The sequence below is a fragment of the Epinephelus fuscoguttatus genome, linkage group LG8 (assembly GCF_011397635.1).
Source record: "Epinephelus fuscoguttatus linkage group LG8, E.fuscoguttatus.final_Chr_v1".
Classification (NCBI taxonomy): Eukaryota; Metazoa; Chordata; class Actinopteri; order Perciformes; family Serranidae; genus Epinephelus; species Epinephelus fuscoguttatus.
The window spans coordinates 16751223-16772462 of record NC_064759.1 but is presented as its reverse complement, the minus strand read 5'-3'; the positions used below and the strand labels follow the sequence as shown (position 1 = coordinate 16772462).

The 21240-nt window shown below is 42.9% G+C and overlaps 1 protein-coding gene across 1 annotated transcript in view; it reads right to left on the bottom strand.

Annotated features, from left to right (window-relative positions):
* The window catches only part of erfl3 (Ets2 repressor factor like 3), a 55233-nt gene that overhangs the window by 3814 nt on the left and 30179 nt on the right, over positions 1-21240 (bottom strand). Inside the window, exons 2-3 of the mRNA XM_049583607.1 lie at positions 11083-11317; positions 105-220 (exon numbers count right to left, since the gene is read on the bottom strand). Of these exons, the coding sequence (XP_049439564.1) occupies positions 105-220; positions 11083-11317 (351 nt within the window). The remainder of the gene's footprint in view (positions 1-104; positions 221-11082; positions 11318-21240) is intronic.

The following is a 21240-nucleotide window of genomic DNA, read 5'->3' as shown; positions in this document are numbered from 1 at the left end:
TTCCTGTGTAATCCTATGTAATCATGCTATCCTATCGTGGGATTTGAAGATATCTGAACATGCACAGACATGCACACACACAGCACTAGACTATCCAGGCTTACCAGTGGAGCCCATGTCGATGAAGGGGTAGTTGACCAAAACAAGTTTATTGAAGTTGAATTTATAGGTGAACCTCTTGCCTTTGGTCTTATGGAGGATCCTCTTGTTGTAGTAGTATCTGAAAAAGAGAACAAAGCAAAATATTAAGACTGTGCTCACACATACAAATAAAGACACACATCAGGGTTAAATAATTGACTGCATTTCTTAACAACCAAGAAATACAGATACTAATCCCTGGCCTATTGACAACACCTAAACATTTAATTTAAATTCACACCTCATTTGCAAATATCATTTTCTTCCTGAAGTCAATGAGACTATGACAGATGCGCCTGCACAGTCAAGCACACACTTTAATAAGCATGAGTCTTTCATGTTGCCCCCCTCCCTTCTAATGATAGATATTACAGAGTGTTGTATGACATTAGCACAAAGCAGACCCAGTAAAGGGAGGGGGGCCGGAGGAAGAGGACGAAGAGAGGGGAGAAAACAGATAGATGAGAAGCGGTGGGTGGACGGACTTGTGGAGCAGCAGTGATGTGTGGAGGGATAAACAAATAATTTAGAGACCAGAGGTCAATGCACGATGCCAAATGTGGATTGTAATAGGTTGTAAGGCCACAAGGGTGTGTGAGGAGCTGTGTTTGTCTGACAGGTGTGAGTGGTACCTTCACTAATTTGTATCAGTCTAAAAGGAGGTCAGGAATTAGAAAAAAGAAGTCTTTTTTGCTTCTTTTAAATTCAGGTTTTGACAAACACACAACATTTTCTGTCATTCATTCTGCTAGATGGACCCATCTCTTTATGTAACAGCAAAGCAAAGCCACCAATAATTCACCCCATCTTTATCTGTTTATGTAATGGCCATTCTCTGTGTGTGTTTTTTTTTTCAAGCTTTCTCTCTCCCATGGCTCCTGCCTACAGTACAAGGCTCCATTTTTATTAACCTTTGTCCAGCTACAGCTCTTTATGTAACATCTCTCTGCTTTCTTCCCCAGATCCACATCCACTTTATGTAACCTCTAGATCCCTGGCTGCCAACCCTCACACACTGAGGGAGACGGAGCGAAGGAAAGAGGAAGAGATAAAGAGCAAGAAAAGGAACAAAGATGGTGTGTTTGTCCGTGAGGGAGATAACAAGCTTGTGTGGCATGCTGCTCACCAAAAACTACCACCTATCCTTTCCAACATTACCCCTGGCTATCGAACACAAGATTTATCCAGACTGCGCATTTGCTCATCATGTCTGCATACCTACCTACCTGCTTTTATAGCACTCGGCTCTGCTTTCCCTTCCTCCAGCCATGTGTCTGTTGGCACAAGTTAAGTGAAGTGTGCTGACAAAGACAGGGGCTTCAGGGTATGCAGGTAATGCAGAGTTAATCAGAGCCCATTGACTATCATTATACTGAATAGTAGTTATCCAGACGGCAGTGTGTGCGTGTCTGTCTGTTTGGTGGTGGGGAGGTGTCGCCCTTCACCCCCTCTTATTATGCTTATTACACAGACTGGTTGGGCCGTTTTGCTCTGGGAACAGACTGTTGCTCTTTTTCACTTGTTCTCTTCAACCCTCCTCCTCCTCTCCCTTTATCCTACTGATACCTCTCTCTCTCTCTCTCTCTCATCAATTCACCTCCCCCTCTTTATCCCAACTCTCTCCATGCGCTCTCCACTCGTCCCCTGAGGCGATGGGAGAGAGAAAGAGAGAGAGCGAAGGAGAGACAGAGAGAGACAGGACAGGCCTGCACTGTTGAAAACATTGTTTACGCCAGGCACAAAGCAGCATGTAATTTCTGCTCTAAGGGAGACACTCACAAGGGCCGGGAAGGAGGGGAGAGAGGCTGTCGGGAGCAAGGGGACGGACAGAGACAGGCAGGAAGTCAAGCAGAATTAAAACCACAACAGGATTGTGATCGAATTAGTTGATGATAGAAAAGTCAACAGGCTGTGCTAGGGCCCACATATGGGTCTCATTTAAATACAGATTGCAAGGGTAGAAGACATAATCCAAAGTATCTAAAAAATATTTATCTTATGTATCACAGAGCATCACTGTACCCCGTAATTAAAAAAACAAGTAATGACTGCACTTTTATCACACCACACATACTAAAATTCGATATGAGCCAATTACAAGTGCAATATGTAGACTTAATATGGCAGTCTAATGGTGAGGAACCAAAAGAAGCAAAAAAAAAAAAAAAAAAAAGTCATGCATCGTTCTCACTCGCTGCTAGTAAGTAGTATGCTAGTTAGCAAACACTGTGTAAATAAGCAACCTGTGGTTTAATTTTCTTAAAGGGACAGTTCACCCTAAAATCAAAAAGACATTTTTCCTCTTGCCTATAGTGTTGTTTATTAATCTAGATTGTTTAGATGTGAGTTGCTGAGTGTGGGAGATATCAACTGTCTATTATGATGGAACTAGATGGCACTCGGCTTGTGGTGCTCAAAGTGGCAAAATATGCATTTGAAAAACTCAACAGCAGTGTCTCTTTCCAGAAATCATGACCTGGTTACACAAGATAATCCACAGACCTTGTTTTGAGCCGTTTGTTGTAGTAACAATTTTCTCTCTATCAAACTATACTCGCCAAACTTATCACCACGCAGAGGGAAGCGTGACTCTGCTAGCTCGTCTAGCACAACTGAGCTAGCTAACGTTACAGCTTAGCCTGCACAGTGATATAATTGATGGCTATAGTTCGGCAGAAATAAAATAGTTCCAACATAAAACTGCTCACAACAAGGTCTGGATTATCTTATGTAGTCCGGTCATGATTTCTGGAGAGAGACATTGCTGTTGAGTTTTTCAAATGTGTTTTTGGCACTTTGAGCACCACAAGCTAAGTGCCATCTAATTCCATTATATTGGAGAGAAGGCAGACATCTCTATGGTTGATATCTCCAACACTCTGCAACTCACACCAAAACAATCTAGATTGATAAACAGCACTTCGGGGAAGAGGAAGAATAAGTACTTTTTGACTTTGGTGTGAAATGTCCCTTTAATTTTGTGTGAAGTGGCAAGTGTTTTTGTTCCTATCTGTAATATTGGAGGCAGGGGACGCGCAAAAGAGGGATCAAAGAGAATAAAATAAAGATCTTCTCTTCCACAGACATTCATACACAGCAGATAGAGGCTAAACTTCCTGACTCTCCACTGCATCATTTTGTTGTCAATCCCTGCAGAGCTTCTGAGAGAATTTCTCCCTCTTTTGCATAAAGTTAAACATTTTCAACTTTTGACCTCTGCCTTTTTTCATGTTGTTTATAACGCTTTTCATCAGCACCACAGACTACAGCTTCCAAAGTTACGATGAAGTCAAATCAACCCCTCCTTACAACAAAAACTGAACATTATAGCCTTCATGACCACGAGACTTATTGTGAGCTGCTGTATTAGAATGCTTTTATTTTAGAAAGGTGGACCTGAGTGTGTAATTGGCATAAATATGGAACCGTCCCAAAGGCCGATACTATCACTGTGCTGACACATCTGTCTGACCCTGGCTCATAGCAGTTGGATAGTAGGGAGTGCAGCCAACTAAAATCTTGTGTGCGCTTGGCTGCACACACACATGCAGCTAATACAAAGAACGCAGAGACGCATAGTTGGAAGCAGACAACAACTTTGCGTAATCCTAGCCGCGGCAACTGAGGCTGTGTTTAGAGCACATGGTCACCCGCTCTTTCTCCATGCCCCCTCCTCCTGCGCCGTCATACAGGCAGACAGTCTTTGAAGAGCATTTGAACTCACTTCAAAAGAGAAGAAAGAGATTCTTTGAGTGCCTGTGTTTAGCTGCCCACCGCACTCGCCTTACACACACATATACACACAAACACACACACACACCTCTCCCATATCCTGACTGTATAACTGCCATCTCATTCAGGCATACTCAAACACATGGACGCATGTGTGCCCCCACACACCCCCAGAACGTATCATCCAGAAGATACGGCTTTATCCCGCTCCCTGTTTAACCAAAAGAGTAGATTGTACAATCAATGTATGTATGGATTTCGGCAAAGCCTTCAGGGAAACAGAGAGGAGGCTTTCTATCAGCTCAGTTGTTACTGTGTGTGATTCTAGGCCAGGGATTAAGGCTGCGATTACACAGACCTGCTGTGGTCCAAAACATTATGATCAAAGCAGAGAGAGACCCACACACCAGAGTGCAGGAAGTCAACAGCAATGAATGAACATAGACATATCAAAACAGCACTTTAACCAGGCTAGACATCATGTAAACACCGCAGTATTATCATTTTCCATTGTTTTATTTTAGATCCTATTTTTATACTGGTGTCACTACTTCACCTGAGTAAATATATAACAGGAAATGGGAATTACGGAGCATTGTTGGGCAGCACCTAAATCTTGGAAGGACAAGTGTCCATAGCTATAGTAGCTGCTGGTCTTATCATCTGTCAATCATTCATCATCAGAAATAAGTAAAGTATGCAAAAAAGACAAAGGCCCATAAAGACAAGCTCTCGATAGAGACAAAGGAGTAAAATACTTCAATCAATGACATCGATCCTTACAGATCTTGACAGCTTGCCATCCTTTAACGGTACAGTCCCTGATGTCGATCTAATGTTTGGCGTTAGCACCTGTCAGCACTTCAAAAACTTGAAATCTTTAGAGGCTTATGCCGAATTTACAGACAGGTGGGTAAAGGACACTCAGATCTACAAGCCAAATTCCAACGACGCAATCATCCGGACAAAGATAAGCAAGCTAACGTTATGCTGAGTGAATGCTAACAAAGCCTTGGTAAATCGTGCGTAATTAATGTACCAGTATTTTACAAAATTAAATACATAATGTTAGCTTACCTTTGTGTCTGACTACATACTATATATACTACATTTGGTGTTTTGAATCTTATTCACTGAGTCGTTTTTTGTGTTAGTTCAGCAGTTCTTAAGATGATTACAGTAACCGCCAGTGGATGGCACTCTTACCTTTGTCCTCCCAAAATGGCTAACCTGATACTGATGACAACCGAGTAGCCTATTTCTTACGCTGAATAATATAAACAGCTTTAACCAAACCTTTCCATTTGCTTATTTAATAAACGAGCCAAACTTCTGAAACTACTGAACAGCCACAGTATTGTATGAAACTGGAAAAAGTTGTTACTTAAGGGAGTTTATTATTTAAAGTTTATTACGAATTCATTTAAATAAGTTGCTAATAGCTCTGTCCATCTGCTCTGTCAGATACGATTACAATATGTTCACTGTCCACTCATATTAATTTCCCCACTGGACTCATGGCCTAAGATAAGAAATAAAGAACTTGATGAAGCATTGGATGCAGATATATTTAAATAAGTGCTTGTGGTAAAAACGGAAAAAAGAATTGGGCCTAAATGTGTACCATATGTATATTCAGTTCAGGCAGTGAGGTATTACTGAAGGACAAAAGACCTGTCTGCTATGGCCAACTTTTTGTATTACCGTATGATACAATATCTGTATTATCTTACTAATCTATATCAGTATTACTCTCCCTTTACACACACACACACACAAATGTCAACACTGAAAACGAAGTGAACCAACCTGCTTGTGTGTGCGTGGACAGGCTGTGCCTTGCCCATTGTTGGGCTGTAAATAGGCACTGACTGTGACAGGAAGTTGGGATTACAATACTCCCCATGAGCCCCGTGTTTATTTTCTGCCTCTTTCGTCAGCGTTGGCCGTTACACACACATCCCAGCCAGATCCTTCTCCACACACATGCAAACACACACACCAGCTGCTCACGCTCAGGTGTGTGTGCACAAGTTGCACACGTGAGGGTGCTTTGTGTCAGAGCCAGGTTTGATGAGTGTTTAGTGTCTCAAAGAGGAAGTGTGTTTGTGCAGGGATGTGGGCATATTTATATTATATTATATTTATATATAGTGTGTGTTTATGTGTTAAGAGGGGGGAATCTGGTCAGGGTCTGATGAGGACGATCACATGCTCTGTGGGTGTGAATATGTACTCGAGCACACTCTGGTGTGTGTGTGTGTATTCCACCCTCATAGAAAATAAAGGCCTCATTCAGTTAGGGACAATGACATACACACGACGCTCATGTACGCTGAACACATACATGCTGCAGATAGAGACAATGGAAAGACAATGCAACAAGCATAGGTTGAACACAAAGTCATACAGTGGCACTGTCCCTGGGTGCTCCCTCTGCACTTTCCCTCTGGCCCTGGGTGTTTCCACACAATGCGCTGATGCAGAGAGAGGCCTTCTGACCTATAAACAGGCCCAGCCAGCTACATGAGTAACACTGTGTGCATATGCAGCAGTATTTCCTGCAGGATGTTTTGTAGATGTGGTCACTGGGGTTACGTCTAAATGCACATCAGAGCCAGTTTTAGTACAGCAGGTTAAAAATGGCTGCTGTATTTTAGGGTTTCCTTGGATGACAGGAACAGTAGCATTACACCACCATACCATGCCATCATTTCCCTTAAAAACAGGCTCTTAGAGGCATGTTCTCATGTAGTTCTTCATGCAATAAACGGTAAAATGTTGTGAATTTACAGGATCAGCATACCCAGAAATCTTGTGGAACCTTCATTCTATTTAAGTGTTTTTCAGTGGTGGCAATTTTCCAGCTGTGGTGGCCAATCACAGTTAAATGAATGTTGGACGTGAAGCAAACACTACAAACATGTGCGCAGCCAAGCATGCATTGGCAGGAGTCCGTGTACAATGGTGCATTTGTGTATGTGAATGTGCACATGTGCTGTGTTGTTAATCTTTGCCAGCTGTGCACGGCAGCCCCCCGACCTCTGACCACTGTGTTGGAGCCAGTGCTGGCTGCTTACTGGAGGACAGGGGGGCCTGGAGGTCTCAAGGAGCTGGGACCTCTTAGCATGATTACACTCATTAAGCCAGCACTCTGCAATGACTGATTGGCACCAGGCTTCATTTCCCCTACTCTCCTTTGTGCATACAGGTCTTTATATGAGAGAGAGGTGGTGGCGCAGGGAATCAGGAGGAGGGGTGGTGGCTTGGTCTTTTTATTAGTGGACAGGTTGACTTCCCCATCCTTCCAAATGATCCTTCAAGATGAAAATGCAGCTGGTGGTTAAAGATGGTGTCCTTGCTTTCATTTATTACTCGCACCAAAAAAATCAAAAAGCCCTGACTTTAGAGCCGTGACACACTCCGTAACCAGCCTTAATATTCTATTGCTTTGTTTTTTTATGCATTTGATACAGAAAAACAAACTCATACATTTCCAAATTAATAAACGGGACGATAATATGAAAGTCTAACCTCTTTCAACATAAAGCATGCCCACATGCATGCACACCCTTGCACATAAACACACACACACACACACACACACACACACAGTGGGAGTGTAATCCTCTCAACAGGAGTGGGAATTTCACAGCGGCCGTGGGAGCGGGAGACCAAGATGACGCATGGACTGAGGCTGTGTCCCCTCGACGGAAAGCCAACACATACGCACATGTCCGCACACACACACACACACAATGTATCAGTGCTGATTAAGGGAATTTCCACCATGTGCATGGCAGACAGGAAAGAATAAGATCACTGAAGTAAAAAATAATAATTACAAAGGCTAAGTGATGAAAAGAACACTTCAAAACAGGCATGCCTTTTCAAGTATGCGAGCATGTGTGTGTATGCTAATTGCCACATGCCGACTCTCGTCTCCTTTATTAGCAGACTCCAGGTTTTCTCCATATGAAGGGCACGAGGTGGCCTGCTCTCCAGCAGTTTGCTCCATATGGGGACTGTTACCATGCACATGTGTTTGTGTGCCTCCGTTATAACTTCATTAATCTTTAGTGTCATTAATCCTCTTGCCACATTACTATTGATGTGCGTCTTGCAAGGCTTCATTTCCAGTGTCTCCTGCGGTGAAGGACATATCTGGTGTCAAATCAGGTGACTACACGGACGTAGGTGTGTGTGCATGTGTGGGTTGTTTTGTTGACTGTCCTTCCCACTCTAAGCCTAAAGTGTCTCTGCTCAATTTAGAGGCACAGAGGGAGACGGCCTGGCCGTAGGAGGGTGGATGAGGACACAAGAGCGCCAGAGGGGGATACTCCTGTGTAGAAAACTTTCTGATAATCAGCCTCTAAGGCCGGTCCATCAGATGGCACTAAGACCCGCTATATATACACACTTCCTTTAGCCTAAGCTCCAAATCTGTTACAGCTCTAGAGGATGGACATGCTATAAATACACAGCTTGACCACAAGTATCCGCATCCGTATCTTTTTTCTCTCTAATTCAGGAATCCGACTCCGAGTCTGAGTGTGTGTGTATCACATGCACATATCAGTAGTCCATGTTAATGTCCCCATAGGATCTCATCTGTATGAGACATTATCTTAATCTCACCAGTGTAAATGACCGCACATAAAACCCCACCCTAAATTAAGCAATTCAATGCATTTCCCGCCTTTAATGGTCTACGTTGGCTTTCTTTAAAGTGATTATCCTAATCTTGGCTTCGTTCAGCAGTAAACATTAACAACAATCCGGGGACACACAACACAGTGAATGAGATGCTCTTTTTACAGCAACAGTCCTCCAGAGATATGTGATGTCTGTAATACTGGACTCTAATGTGCTGAGAGGTCACTATGTTATAGTATAGATCCCAAGATTGATTAGATGTACAATCAAGCAACACTGTGACCTAATGTCTCACTGTGAGAGCCAAAAACACAAATGAAATCAGAAGCATCTGTTGTGTATCTCAGATTTGATCCGTTTTATGGAACCGTTTCTACCTTGGAAAACACCAACTGTTTTGTTGTCTTGAAACAATTTGCTTTATTGACATGTCAGTCCAATCTGATTTACCTCATGCTTAACAAATCCAATTTGAAGGTCAACAGAGCAGATCTAGCCAGAGAAAGACTCAACTAACCATCGGATGCACAGTTTAAAATATGCACAAATATTATTCCTCACAATAAAGTGAGTGATTGAGGTTTTAATCAGAGTTGTACTGTACCTGATTTCAAAATACTTGACTAATGGTGTTAAAATGTCACATTCTCATGTGATATTAATACCTGAACTTGAAGCTTGGGGTCACGTCCAAAACAGTGTTGTGACACGCTAATGGGTTTGGCTGAGCAGGTGTCCATTGATATAACCAAAAGGTGTAAAGGTGTGACCGGCCAAATGGGTCAGTGTTGTAACTCCATTTTAGTAGCTAAACTTCTCCAGGTCAATAGCGCATGAAGGCATGTGGCCAGGGTCAGTCTTACGACATTTACACGTATTATAGACTTGGTTAAGTGCTATTAGTGCCTTGGCAGGCATGACTAATGCAATGTCTGGGTGAAACAGAGCCAGAGAGTTAAAGCTATTGGGGTCTATGTGTCTGAATGAAAAGCTTCCAGCAGGTCGTTGCTATAACTGGAATCAAATGCCAGGGTCACAGACCATATTCTCAATTTGTTTCTTTATAATAAATGTAGCCTCAGGAGTCTCTGTGTGTGATTAAGAGTCAAAACATTATTTGCTAAATATATGCACCAGTGCACCAGTTTATCTGCAACATATACTCACATCCCTTTTGCACATGGAAACCATGTCGCCACCAAGAAGGAAAATGCAGTGTATATACTTGGCCTCATGATGAAGCATTTTAAAGTGCCGCACTTCAGGAGTTCATGACCATAGGTGAGGGTTGGAACATTATAGACTGAAAAATAGTCTTCAGACTCAGCTTCCTCTTCACCACAAGAGTCCACTAAAATTGCTCCCGCTGTATAAGTCCAAACAAATCCCATTCACCTCTTCCGTCATGCCACTACAGAGCCTTTTCACTGCTTTGGTGACCTCCGCTAGAGAGAGTTAGGGCAATCTGGTGGCCTTGTTGTTGGTGCGCAGACTAATAGGTTGGACATCTCTAAATCATGTCCAGCTGAGGACATTTGGTGCTTGTAATTCCCTGTCTCTCTCTCCTCTCATTTCCTCTCATCTCTTCCTGTTCATCATCTAATAAAAGGCATAAAATGCCCAGAATTATTAGAAAAAGAGGTATGCAAGTCTTCAAAGTCTGCCTTCTCTACAGCCAGGCTTAGGGGTTCCTTAAAGTGTTCCTTCCACAACCTTGACAGTCTCCCTAGTCGAGGTCAGCAGTTCTCCTCCCCTGCTGAGAGGAGCCTGGGAAAGGCACTGCCTGTTCTTCTTGAATTATCTGGAAAAGGAGCAATTTCATCCTCTGTCCATGAGTTGAAACCCAGGGACAGTGCGATCTCAGGCTCATTCCCCTCAAAAAAGATGACATGGCATGCCTCGAGAGCTAGTAGCCGGTCAGTTCACCAAAGCCCCTGCTTTTGTCCACTGACCCTGTACAAATGCACTTCAACTCTACAATTGTCCACCACTCAAAAGATTGTGGCTTCATGTTAACTGTGTTGAAATACCAGGTCTGACAGATTACTGCAGGTTCACTCATCAGGCCGGGTTTCAGAGGAGAACCAACCTGTTGTTGATTCATGAATCCCTCTTAGTCTGGCCCTCAATAACCAGTCAGTGATTTCGAATTAATATATTTCATCTATAAAAGTTATTTTTTTCTCTCTTACTTAATTTCATCCCGCCATTCAAAGTGCAGTGTGGATTTACATTATCGCCTTGGCCATTCTAAATCAACAAAAGCGTTTTTGTGTCATTTGATTGCAAGGCCTCTGTAAATTAGTCATTCAACCCGAGCATGTAGGCTCTTTAAATATTAGCATATGGTAAATGTTAATGTGAATATGCTGCCCTGTCAAGTCTACAGATCCTTATCATAATCATGAGCTCGCCTGGTGTATTTGCTGATCCCCACAGAGGAGAAGTTAAAGGTCAGGAACAGGAGCAAATAGCGATGAATGAAAATGCACTCCCACATACAGATACACAAAGAATCAAAAACACATTCAGCGTATTTCTCTGTCATCATACCTGAGAGCCCTGCTCAGCTTGTCGTAGTTCATTTGGGGTTTACACTTCCTGGCCCCCCACAGCCGGGCCACCTCATCCGGGTCCTTGATGACGAACTCGCCGTAGTCCCCCTGCCAGGCGATGACGTCATGGTACTCTTCTTTCCTGAGCAGCTCCAGGATGAAGTGCCACAGCTGGATCTGTCTGGACCCGGGGCTAGACTCAGGCTTGTAAGCCCATTCTGGGAAGGCGATCCCTGCAACAGAGAGATAAAGAGAGGGGAACGATAAGCGTGCGTTACTGGAGCTCAACGAATAACACTGAATGATGTTACGACGAGCACATATTATAAATTTCACTGAAAAAAAAAAACTTCTAATACCAAACAGGTATCGACCAAGTACCAAGTATAGATCACACACAACAGAGCAGCACAGTCAAGCACAGAGTGGAGTGTCCTCATTCATATCTCACATGTAGCTGTGTTCACTACTGTCAAGTCTTCACAAGATTTTTCCTTTCAGTCAATCTTTGAAACAGGTTTGTAGGTTATTCTCAAGCACTTTCTATTTCATTGGACAGTTTGACACCATGGAAGAGGAAGAGGAAGGGCAGGGAAAAGTAAAGACCTCAAAACAATCTGAGAAACACTAAAACATGCCTTGACCTGCTACATCCCAGGATGCCCCGGTAAATCTAATAGTCTTCATCTTACAAGACGGTCTAAAAGTACACCCACATTAAGATGGCTGAATTTGTAAAGACCTTTTTTTTCCTTTCTGATTCAGCCCTCCATCCAGACAAAAGCTGTGTTTTTTGTGTTAATTTTAAAACGCCGCCTGGTATTTCAGCATGTGCGGGGTAAACAGAACTTTCCCAAAATTATTTTATGAAGCTGCTATAAAAGACAGATTTTTATCGCTGCAGCAGGCTGCTTGGATGTGACTGCTGGTTAACAGGTAGTAATCATGGGCAGTGATTGAATAACTGTTTGACACTCGTTCAGTTGTCTGACAACAGAAAGAGAAAACTATGTAAATGAAACTATACTATTGAATCTGGCTGTCTTAAAACACTACAGATGACCACAGAGAGCGGGAGGACACTGAATGGAGGTGTAACCAGGCCTCCAGGTGCAGCTCTGGGCTTTGAAGCCAATTTGACACCCAAAAACACTTTTCCGCATAGACTTAAATTGTGAAAGAGACATTTATAAATGAATGGATATATTTTTTGAGCATCACAACAACTATTGGGAGTGATCTATTTGGTCTGATAACATCTCTACACTTTGGAACAGCTGCACAGTAAAATAATATTATCCTTGTTCAAGACAGCAGAGGGCCAAACCAGAGGTTCGCCGCTTGGCTGGCAGAAGTCTCTAGTGCGCTTGCTCTATGGGTCCCACAATGAGGAAGATAATAATTAATATTAAAGGTAATTTATGTCTATACTCTTGTTACAGGAGGGGGCTGTGTGGCAGCTAAGTTAAGAGACAACTATGTGTCTAACCTTTTCTGCATTTGTGCATTTAAAATGTCAATACAGTCGATATTACAGGACAGCTGTTGTTATTGACCTATATTTATGGTTTTTACCAGATGTTGGCTGTGATACAGTTTTGTTTTCTGCAGAATGAAACCAGGGCCAAGACGGAGATTAGGCCCTTGTGTTGTTCAGGTGTTCCACTGTAGCCAGAGGTCTCTACAAACATGACCTAGAAATGCAAGTGGAGATGCAAATAAAAATGTAGACAGCTAATGTGGGGGTTAAGTGATGCTTTTGTATAAACCACATTGCTCTACTGTCATTACCACAGTGGCTCTTCACAGGAAACACACACACATACTGAAACTACAATACTGAAAGTTGTAGTGTTAGTGGGCTTTATGGAACAGCCAGGCACATTAAAAAAAAAAAACCTTTCCACCTCTCCTCCACCTCTTTCCTCTCATGCAGTCATTCTTTCCTATGACCGGAGGAAAACAACATGGCCAGTCATCTCTCCTGTCTATCCCTCCATCTCTCTCCACCCGTCGCTCGAAGGAAACGCAGAGTAAGAGACAGAACGAGACTGTGGGCGTGGGTATATGACTGTTTGCATGAGCATGTGTGTGCCCAAATGTACAAGTTAGAAAGAGTTTATGTGCCAGTGCTCGTGTTTGAAAATGTTTGTGCAAGTCTCCCACTAACATTCTGTCGCCTGGGTGGTCAAGAAAATTTGACACGACCGAGCAAAATAGACGATTACAGTATAATATTCAGCCAGATATAGCCTGGCCTGGACTTTATTTTATCAACAATCATCCTTATGGTACTGAATATTGCACAAATGAGGACGTGGAGTTACCAAAGAAATAGAATCCACCCTGCTACAGTGTCGTGCAGGAATTTTATACATGCTGATGTTGTTTTATAATGTTTGGTGCGAATAATGTTCAGCATCACATTACACTGAAGAAGCAGAAAACTTAAATTAAGCGTATGATGTAATTAAATGCAATATAATGGAGGATAAGTGCTCTTTACCTATTTTTTCCACGAGTTACATATAGAGGATTATCTGATATATGCTCAACGTTAGATATATATATGGACATGGACTGAGCTTTCTGTCTGTGCACAGGTTTTGAAAGCTTACAGACAAGGACGAAACAGAGCAGTGCCACTGAGATCGTGGAGGCATTGTAGCAAATTTCAAGCAAGGCAAAAGCATAGCACACGACAAAGACACTTTAAAAATGGCAGAATGGGATGAATCAGTATGATAGTGAAAAGAATTCTCCGTCCACATGTTGTTTCGTATTTAATGGCCTCACAGACCATCTCTGTCTACAAAGCTGCCTCGGTTAAAGGTATCACAACCTCCGTCACTGCCACTATGTTGGTTGTTGTCAGAAATTTTAGACGAAGCAGCAACCTCTAGGGATGAAAAATGAAGCCAAAAACAAAGTACCAAAAACTGCAGTTCTTTACAGCAAAATTAAACATGTTTACAGCTGTGTACAAAAGACAGTTTTGGTCTCGATAACTAATTTCCCCTTCATGACAGCTGTACGGGTCGTTAATTTTTTTTCTAAACGCACTTGTTTACATTTTATTAAGGCTTCAAGTTACGCATAATTAAGGGCGGGCTGTTGTGTGACAGGATGTCTGCCATTAGTGTCCTCAGGGTCTCAGTCGGATCCACCCCTCGCTCCTACACAGTGCCAGCCTCTCGCCCAAATATGGTAACTTCTGGCCAAAACCAAGATGGCGACAACTGAAATTCGAACTTGAGGCTTCAAAACGGGAGTCAACAAACTAATGGGTGACAATACGGAAGCTACATCAATTATTTTTTACAGTTAATGCTATTGGCTCTGCCCTCTAGTGCCATCTAGTGGATGTATCTTTCAACATAAAGGGCAGTGACGGTAATGTTTGAAATAAACAGATCAGTTTCGTACATATACAGAATATAAATGAGCCTTAATAAAGCAACTTAAACACCCCTCTGTCAATGTCAAAATTAATTCAAAGCTATAACTTATAAAACTAGATTTATGAAATGGACATTGTTTTAAATGGGACATGAGTTTGTATTTTTCTACTCTCAAGGTTTATTTCATTATTACTTCCTGCTTTGGGAGGACACAGTAAGACCTATGAGGCTTGAATGAAGCCAGTGTTTGCAATACGTTTAAGTGCACCGCATTCAAATGGCAACGGAGGAAATGAGACAGGCTGAGCTGGAGACTGGAAAACAAACAGGCCCAAATCAACAGATTATGGACGTGCAAGCTTGTCAATGGATTTGCTGGATGACAGCCTGCGGCAGAGATAGATAGCCCTGATAATCTCTGCTGCACTAGCCTGTTCTGACCATTTAGTCACTGTTGCATAACACTAAATTATGTTGATAGCACATCTGCCAGATATTTATGAATCTGTACATAATACCGGAGCCTTTCACCAACATGAGTTAACTACTTTACGGTTTTTGCTTTTTATGCTATATAACAGCAGAGGCAGGCACATTTTGGTTTCCAGTTTTTCACTAAAAATAGGCAGAAAGGAAATTTATGTAGGCTAATAGCGATAACTCACCAACCTCCAACCACAGTGATATCATTTCAAAGGCATGGTCAATGAATCACTCAGTTGTCCCACCTACTCAGGAGTCATTCTGCGACTCAAAATAAGGATTTCTGAATATCAGTCAAACAATGTGCCTACACATTTTCCATCTCCACATTCCAGACAGGAATTTATCTGTGTTAAATATTCTGTAGATAGTAGGTGGCCAATGAGGCAACGAACAGGTTGTGCAAGCAGCTTAGCTACAGATTATTGTTCTTTATAACAAACATCACAATGTGCAAAGTGTGAAATGACCATGGGTGTAAAAAAAACTGCATCAACTGTGCCGTCTGTGGCTGTAATTTCTCAGACTTTCCAGACCTGCATAAGTAGGTAGCAGTTAGCATGCAAATGAACCAACACTCACTCACTGTCATTTAACTTTCTTTTTCCCACCCTCCTTCTCCTCTTTCACTTTCAAACACTTGTTGCACGTTCAAACCCTTAGCGAACTACAATCACAGAGGAACATGCCGGGGGCAATTGTAAACATACTGGCCCAGGCCGAGCCTCCAACAATAACACACAATCACCCACACACACACTCCCACTGCAGAGGACATCACATTCTTTCCAGACATAGCAAACTGATGGTGGCTGTGTCAAGGCAAGTCGAGATGTGACTGGTCAAATCCCCAATCTGGCTGAGATGAATGGATGACCACTGACCCTGTGGTGCTGCTGTCAAGCTGGAAACTGCTCCAATGAAGCAGCAGCTGTTCGTATTGGGAGCTTTTACAGGGTGTTAAACTGTCATGTAAAGCACGAGTTGCTAAAAATGAGCAAACAAAGCTCATCAAGCAGACATAAGATGAATATTAAAATGAAATCAACAACATCACAGCTTTTAAGAGTTTGACTTTGTGTGAATGTGAGTCAGTGATTTCATGAGTGTGTTTATGTCTGTCAAGATGCATCTGTAATGAGCTTTTTGACTTTGGCATGGACCACAAAGGTCAATATACACACACACATCATATTTCAGGTCCTTGAGTGAAATGGATCCCATGTAAATATTTGGAGGACTGGCAGCCAGGCTGTGTATGAATAAAGTCAAGAGGGCATTCTCTACCTGAAGTGACACATGATTCATTGTTATAAGCAGTATATAAAAGTGACCACGTTGCATTGTGTGTGTGTGTGTGTGTGTGTGTGTGTGTGTGAGTGAGAGAGAGAGAGAGAGATGGTAGGGATTAGGTTTAGAGGAATGCTGAGAGCAAGAACAGGTGCCTTTGTCCTTCTATCCACCCAGAGTCCAACCCAGCCCAAGCTGTCCTGACTCACACTGGATCAGCTATCACACACACACTCTGATCTGTTTCATCAGCCTTGTACACCCAATAGGAGAATTTCAACAGGGAATTTTTGGAATCTGTGTGTGTGTGTGTGTGTGTGTGTGTGTGTGTGTGTGTGTGTGTGTGTGTGTGTGTGTGTGTGTGTGTGTGTGAGCGCACAATTTGTGCGAAGTTACGATGTAGAAGATAGAGAGAGGAGTAGCAGGCAGGGACGAGCCCGCAGAGTATGACCTAACCCCATCCACCACACTTAACCTCTGTGACCTCGACTCTCCCTCTCTTTGGCTCCTCTCCTTCCTCACCCCCCCTCCCCCTCCCTCCCTCCCAGGGGAGACACCAGATAGCCATTACAGCATGCATGCGCAAGTCTCACACTCTCACACACACACATATACATAGACAGACTCAGCATCAATAATGTAGAGACTGGTGTGGCGGGTTGACGATAGGGGTGCGCCTAATCTCTGGCCTGGGACACTAGAGAGTGCAAGTGCGTCAAGAGGTGTGTGTGTGTGTGTGTGTGTGTGTGTGAGGGACAAGTGAGGGGCAGGTGGTAGAAAGTGATGCAAAGGGGAGGAAGAGGAGGAGGATGAAGCGAGGGGGGTCACAGTGAAAGAGAAGAAGGCAAGACGAGATGGGGTGAGCAGTAGGACAAGTGGAGAACAGAGAAAAGAAAGTAGGAGGAAAAGGGGACGGGGGAGGGAGATCGGGGAAACAAAAGTGGGAAGAGAGAGAAAGAGAGACAATGGCATGAGTGGGAGAGGAGAGAGGGGGTGGATGGAGGGAAGGAAGGAAAAGGAGGGGGGCGGGGGTTTAAGGGAGCGATGAGATCATAGCTCGTCTGGTAGTCTGTTGTCATCCAGATCAGATTGCTTATCCCCCCCCCCCCCCCCCCCCACCTCCTCCTTCCCTTCATCCCCTCCTCCTTCCCACTCCCCTCCTCATCCTCCTCCCTCCTCCTCCTCTCTAGGAGTGCGGATGCCTCTTTTCCTCTGTGTGATCTTGGTGGCAGGCCCCTAGCAGACTTCTAACACTGCTGCTATTCCAGCTATGTGCACCGCTCACTCGTCCAACAATGACCTCCACTCTCTCACACACACCACGAGAGCAGGAAGGGGAGGGGCAGAGGAGATGAAAGCAAATGAGTGAGAAAAGAGTGAACGTGAAAGAGAAGATGACAAAAGACCTGGGAAGATGAAGAGACTGGCCGCTGCGTTAAGGCTGGTTAAAGGGCAACTTCTTAAACAAACTTCAACAGATAAAGTTGCTCTAAGTGTGTCTGTGTTCGCCTGCTGCATTCTGGCACAGTTACTCACGACTTAATGTCCTATTTCTTGTAGTTCATAATTCATTTGATGTGTCATGCCTGTCTTGCATTCTCTCAAATGCCCTTCTGACGACACTACAAGAGAAAAACATAAAACAAGCAAAAAGGGCCAAACTATCTTCAGCTCCAGCTTCTTAAATATGATGATTTGCCTCTTTTCCTTCACATACATGACAGTTTAAGGTACCCGTAGCGCTATGGAGCAATGCGGGCAACACAATACACGTCCCTGGTGCCAGTTTAATGCTATTCAACAAAAGTTGGTAGCTGTAATACACCAAAAAAATAAACAGTAACAGTACGCCAATAAAGGCAGAAGAGGAAGAAGAAGACTGCTAGCAAGCAAACAGGGATGTAAACAATGCAAGCTTTGCAAATGTTTTATGAGGAAGGAAATGTATACAGACAATGCATTTGGCGAGAAACAGTTTTTGTTTACAAGCGAAGTCCACATGGTACTTCTGACGGAATAGTTTTTGGACGAATGGGTGAATAAAACAAGATGTTTGAAGATCTTGGGCTAAAAAAATGTACTATTTTCTGACATTTTATTGACAAAAAAAAAAGAAAAGAAAATTGACAGTGATTTAATCTGTGATGAAAATACTCGTTAGCTGCAGCTCTAAACATTTGACATCACCCCAAAGGCACGACTGACTGGATCACTGACCTGAAAGTGCCAAGGAGGGCGAGAGCTGATGGGAAGGAGGCAGAGACAGACGGGCAGTCAGACAAAGTAGTAGAGTGAGAAAAAAGATGAGGAGGAGAGATTCCCAGAGCTGCGAGTCCTACTCAGCAGCAAATAAACTGACAGGCCTGTGCCAAACTAACAGTGGAGTTGCAGACTCAGGGTTTTTATACAGGGCCAGGGCCTCTGAACAGCCATTAGCGGCAGTTGGCTAGCGCCGTACTACTTTAACCCAACTCAGCTTTAGCGTGGATGTGGGAAATGACCAGTGCAAGTGTGTGTGGGTGAGGGGGGTGAGGTCACCGTCGGCTCTGAGAGTCTGTAAAAGCACTAAAAATTGAGAGACAGTCAGTTATTTGCCTATAGCAGTACATTCATACACAACCGTGTCTTTGTCACAGCTGCTTGGATAAGTGAAACTGCCTGAAGCGCCGAGCTTGGGGAACAGAGGAGACAGAAACACAAGACCAGGAGGTGAAGGGGAGGGATGGAGGGATAATAAAAGACTTGGAGGGTGAGACAGAGAAAGTAAGAGTGAAAGGAGGGAGAGAAAAGAGGAGGGTGGGCTCTGCAGGAGGAGGAGGAGGAGGAGGAGGAGGAGGGTAATCAGAGCCCATACGCCTGAATCCCAAAGTGTCTGGACTCTTCCCACCAAGTCCATTAAAAATTCATTAGGCCAATACTTGACGAAGACTAGAGAGTGAGACACACAGAGAGAAAGACAGGGACACAGGGGAGTGACAGAGAAAGCAAAAGTTGGGAAACATGATTGGGAAAGAAGAACAATTTGTAACAGAACTTTTTCACTTAAAATGTACTTATTAAAAATGCTACTTGAATTTTGAAACAGAGCAGAGAAATTTAAGACCAATTTTAGAATAACCAAAACTGACATCAATTACTTAGGGAAAGGGACAATTTTGGCCAAATGTTTGTAACATAAAATGTGACTTTTTTTGTCTCGTGGTGGAGATAGGGGTAGAGAAGAAGTGAGAAATACGTTGCATTTCTTTGTGAGATTTTTGGCAACTTTGTGATTTCACTCTGCATGTGGCACGTTGTTAGTTTCGCTACCCTGATCTGTGTGACGGCGAGAAGCATTTGGTAAATTGTAGAAAAAAAAAAAGCTACCTATAATTTTGAGATTTTACAATGCAAGGGTAGAAATAAAACAATTCATAAAAATTCTACTTCCCATACCTTAGCATTTTTAACACTTCTGAAAGATTGGTTTAAGACAATTTAATACAGATTAAGGCATTATTATTAGATTAATGAATTCAATGCCTTTTAAGACTTTGTAAGGATCCGTGGAAGTACTAGTGGGTCTGCAAATAACAGATTTTCACTATGGATTAACTTGCTGATTACTTTCTCGATTAACACAGATTTATTTTTTGGTGAGAAATGTCTGACGTCTTCATTGCTTGTCCCAAAATATTCAACATCTACCAAAGAAACGGAGAAACCAGCAAATATGTACATCTGACAGACTAAAACCAGACAGTTTTTGGCATTTTGTTTTACAGAAAAAAAACATACATATACAATTAATCAAGCATCAAAAACAGTTGCCAGTAAATCTTCTGCCAATCCACTTATCAGTTTGCTCTCAACTACAAGCAGCAAACTAGTAGACTAATAACTGGACTGTCTAACTAAAATGTTTTAGCATTTGGCTGCATGTTTTTTGCAACTCAAGTCTATTTAACCAGAAATGGTGGGATCAGATATTTTAAGCCGCCACCAGTGGAAATGTCTAGTGGAGATGCAGATTAGCAGAGCAACTGTTGACTGTTCAGCTTAGTTTCCATTTGAATTTCACACTGGTTTACTTTTAATTCTGCTGAACCTGAGTTCGCTTATGATAAATAAGTAGGCAAGTTGTTTGATTAATTACACAAGCTTGGTTTTATTGTAACATGCAGAGTAGATTTTACTGGTTTGGAAACAATCTTGAAAAGAAATGTGGGCTGTGAATAATCCAGATGGAGGCTAATTTCCCTTGGAGGAAAATGTTCTTGTTGGAGCCAAGAGCGTTCATGCCCCCTGCCTCACCTGAGTGCCAGGGGGGTTAAACATACATCACACAGAAAAACATGTTGGCCTAGCAGGCTGCTTAACTATTCTTCGAGGTCACCCACGGTCTACATTTTCTATAGGCTCTTACTCACTGCCATATAGGTGCAGGAGAGAGAAACAGAGAAAGAGCAAGTGGGAAGAGAGTGCTTTGTGGCCTTGGAGAGGCCAAAAATAGCACCACACACACACACACTTACACACACTGGGGTTATTGTTCAACAGTGAGCAAGAACACACAACATGGATGGGGAGAAGAGGGAAAGTACAGAAGTGCTGAAGGAGGAAGAGGAGGAGGTGATGAGGGAACAAGTGGGACAGAGAATGAGAAGGGCTTGACGTAAGATTCCGTCTCTCGGCCTCTCTCTGTATAACTCGTCTTCCAGTGAACAGACAAGACGTCTTTTCCAGGAAATTGAAGGGGAGGAGCAAGATGGGGGAAAAAAAGCACGGCCGTCCGTAGGGATCCACTCTTCCAGAACAAGCTCCTCTCCTGCAGCCCTCCACATCTAGTTCACATACTCAACTGCGAGACAGTAAACTTGTTAAGTCATGACGTGGTTCAAATGTCCATTAGTTGAGAAAAAAGGTTGTGAAATCTGTGGAAGAGCGTGCGTCAGGGTTAACTTTGAAAGCAGAAACTTCAAGCCTACATGTCATTCATCATT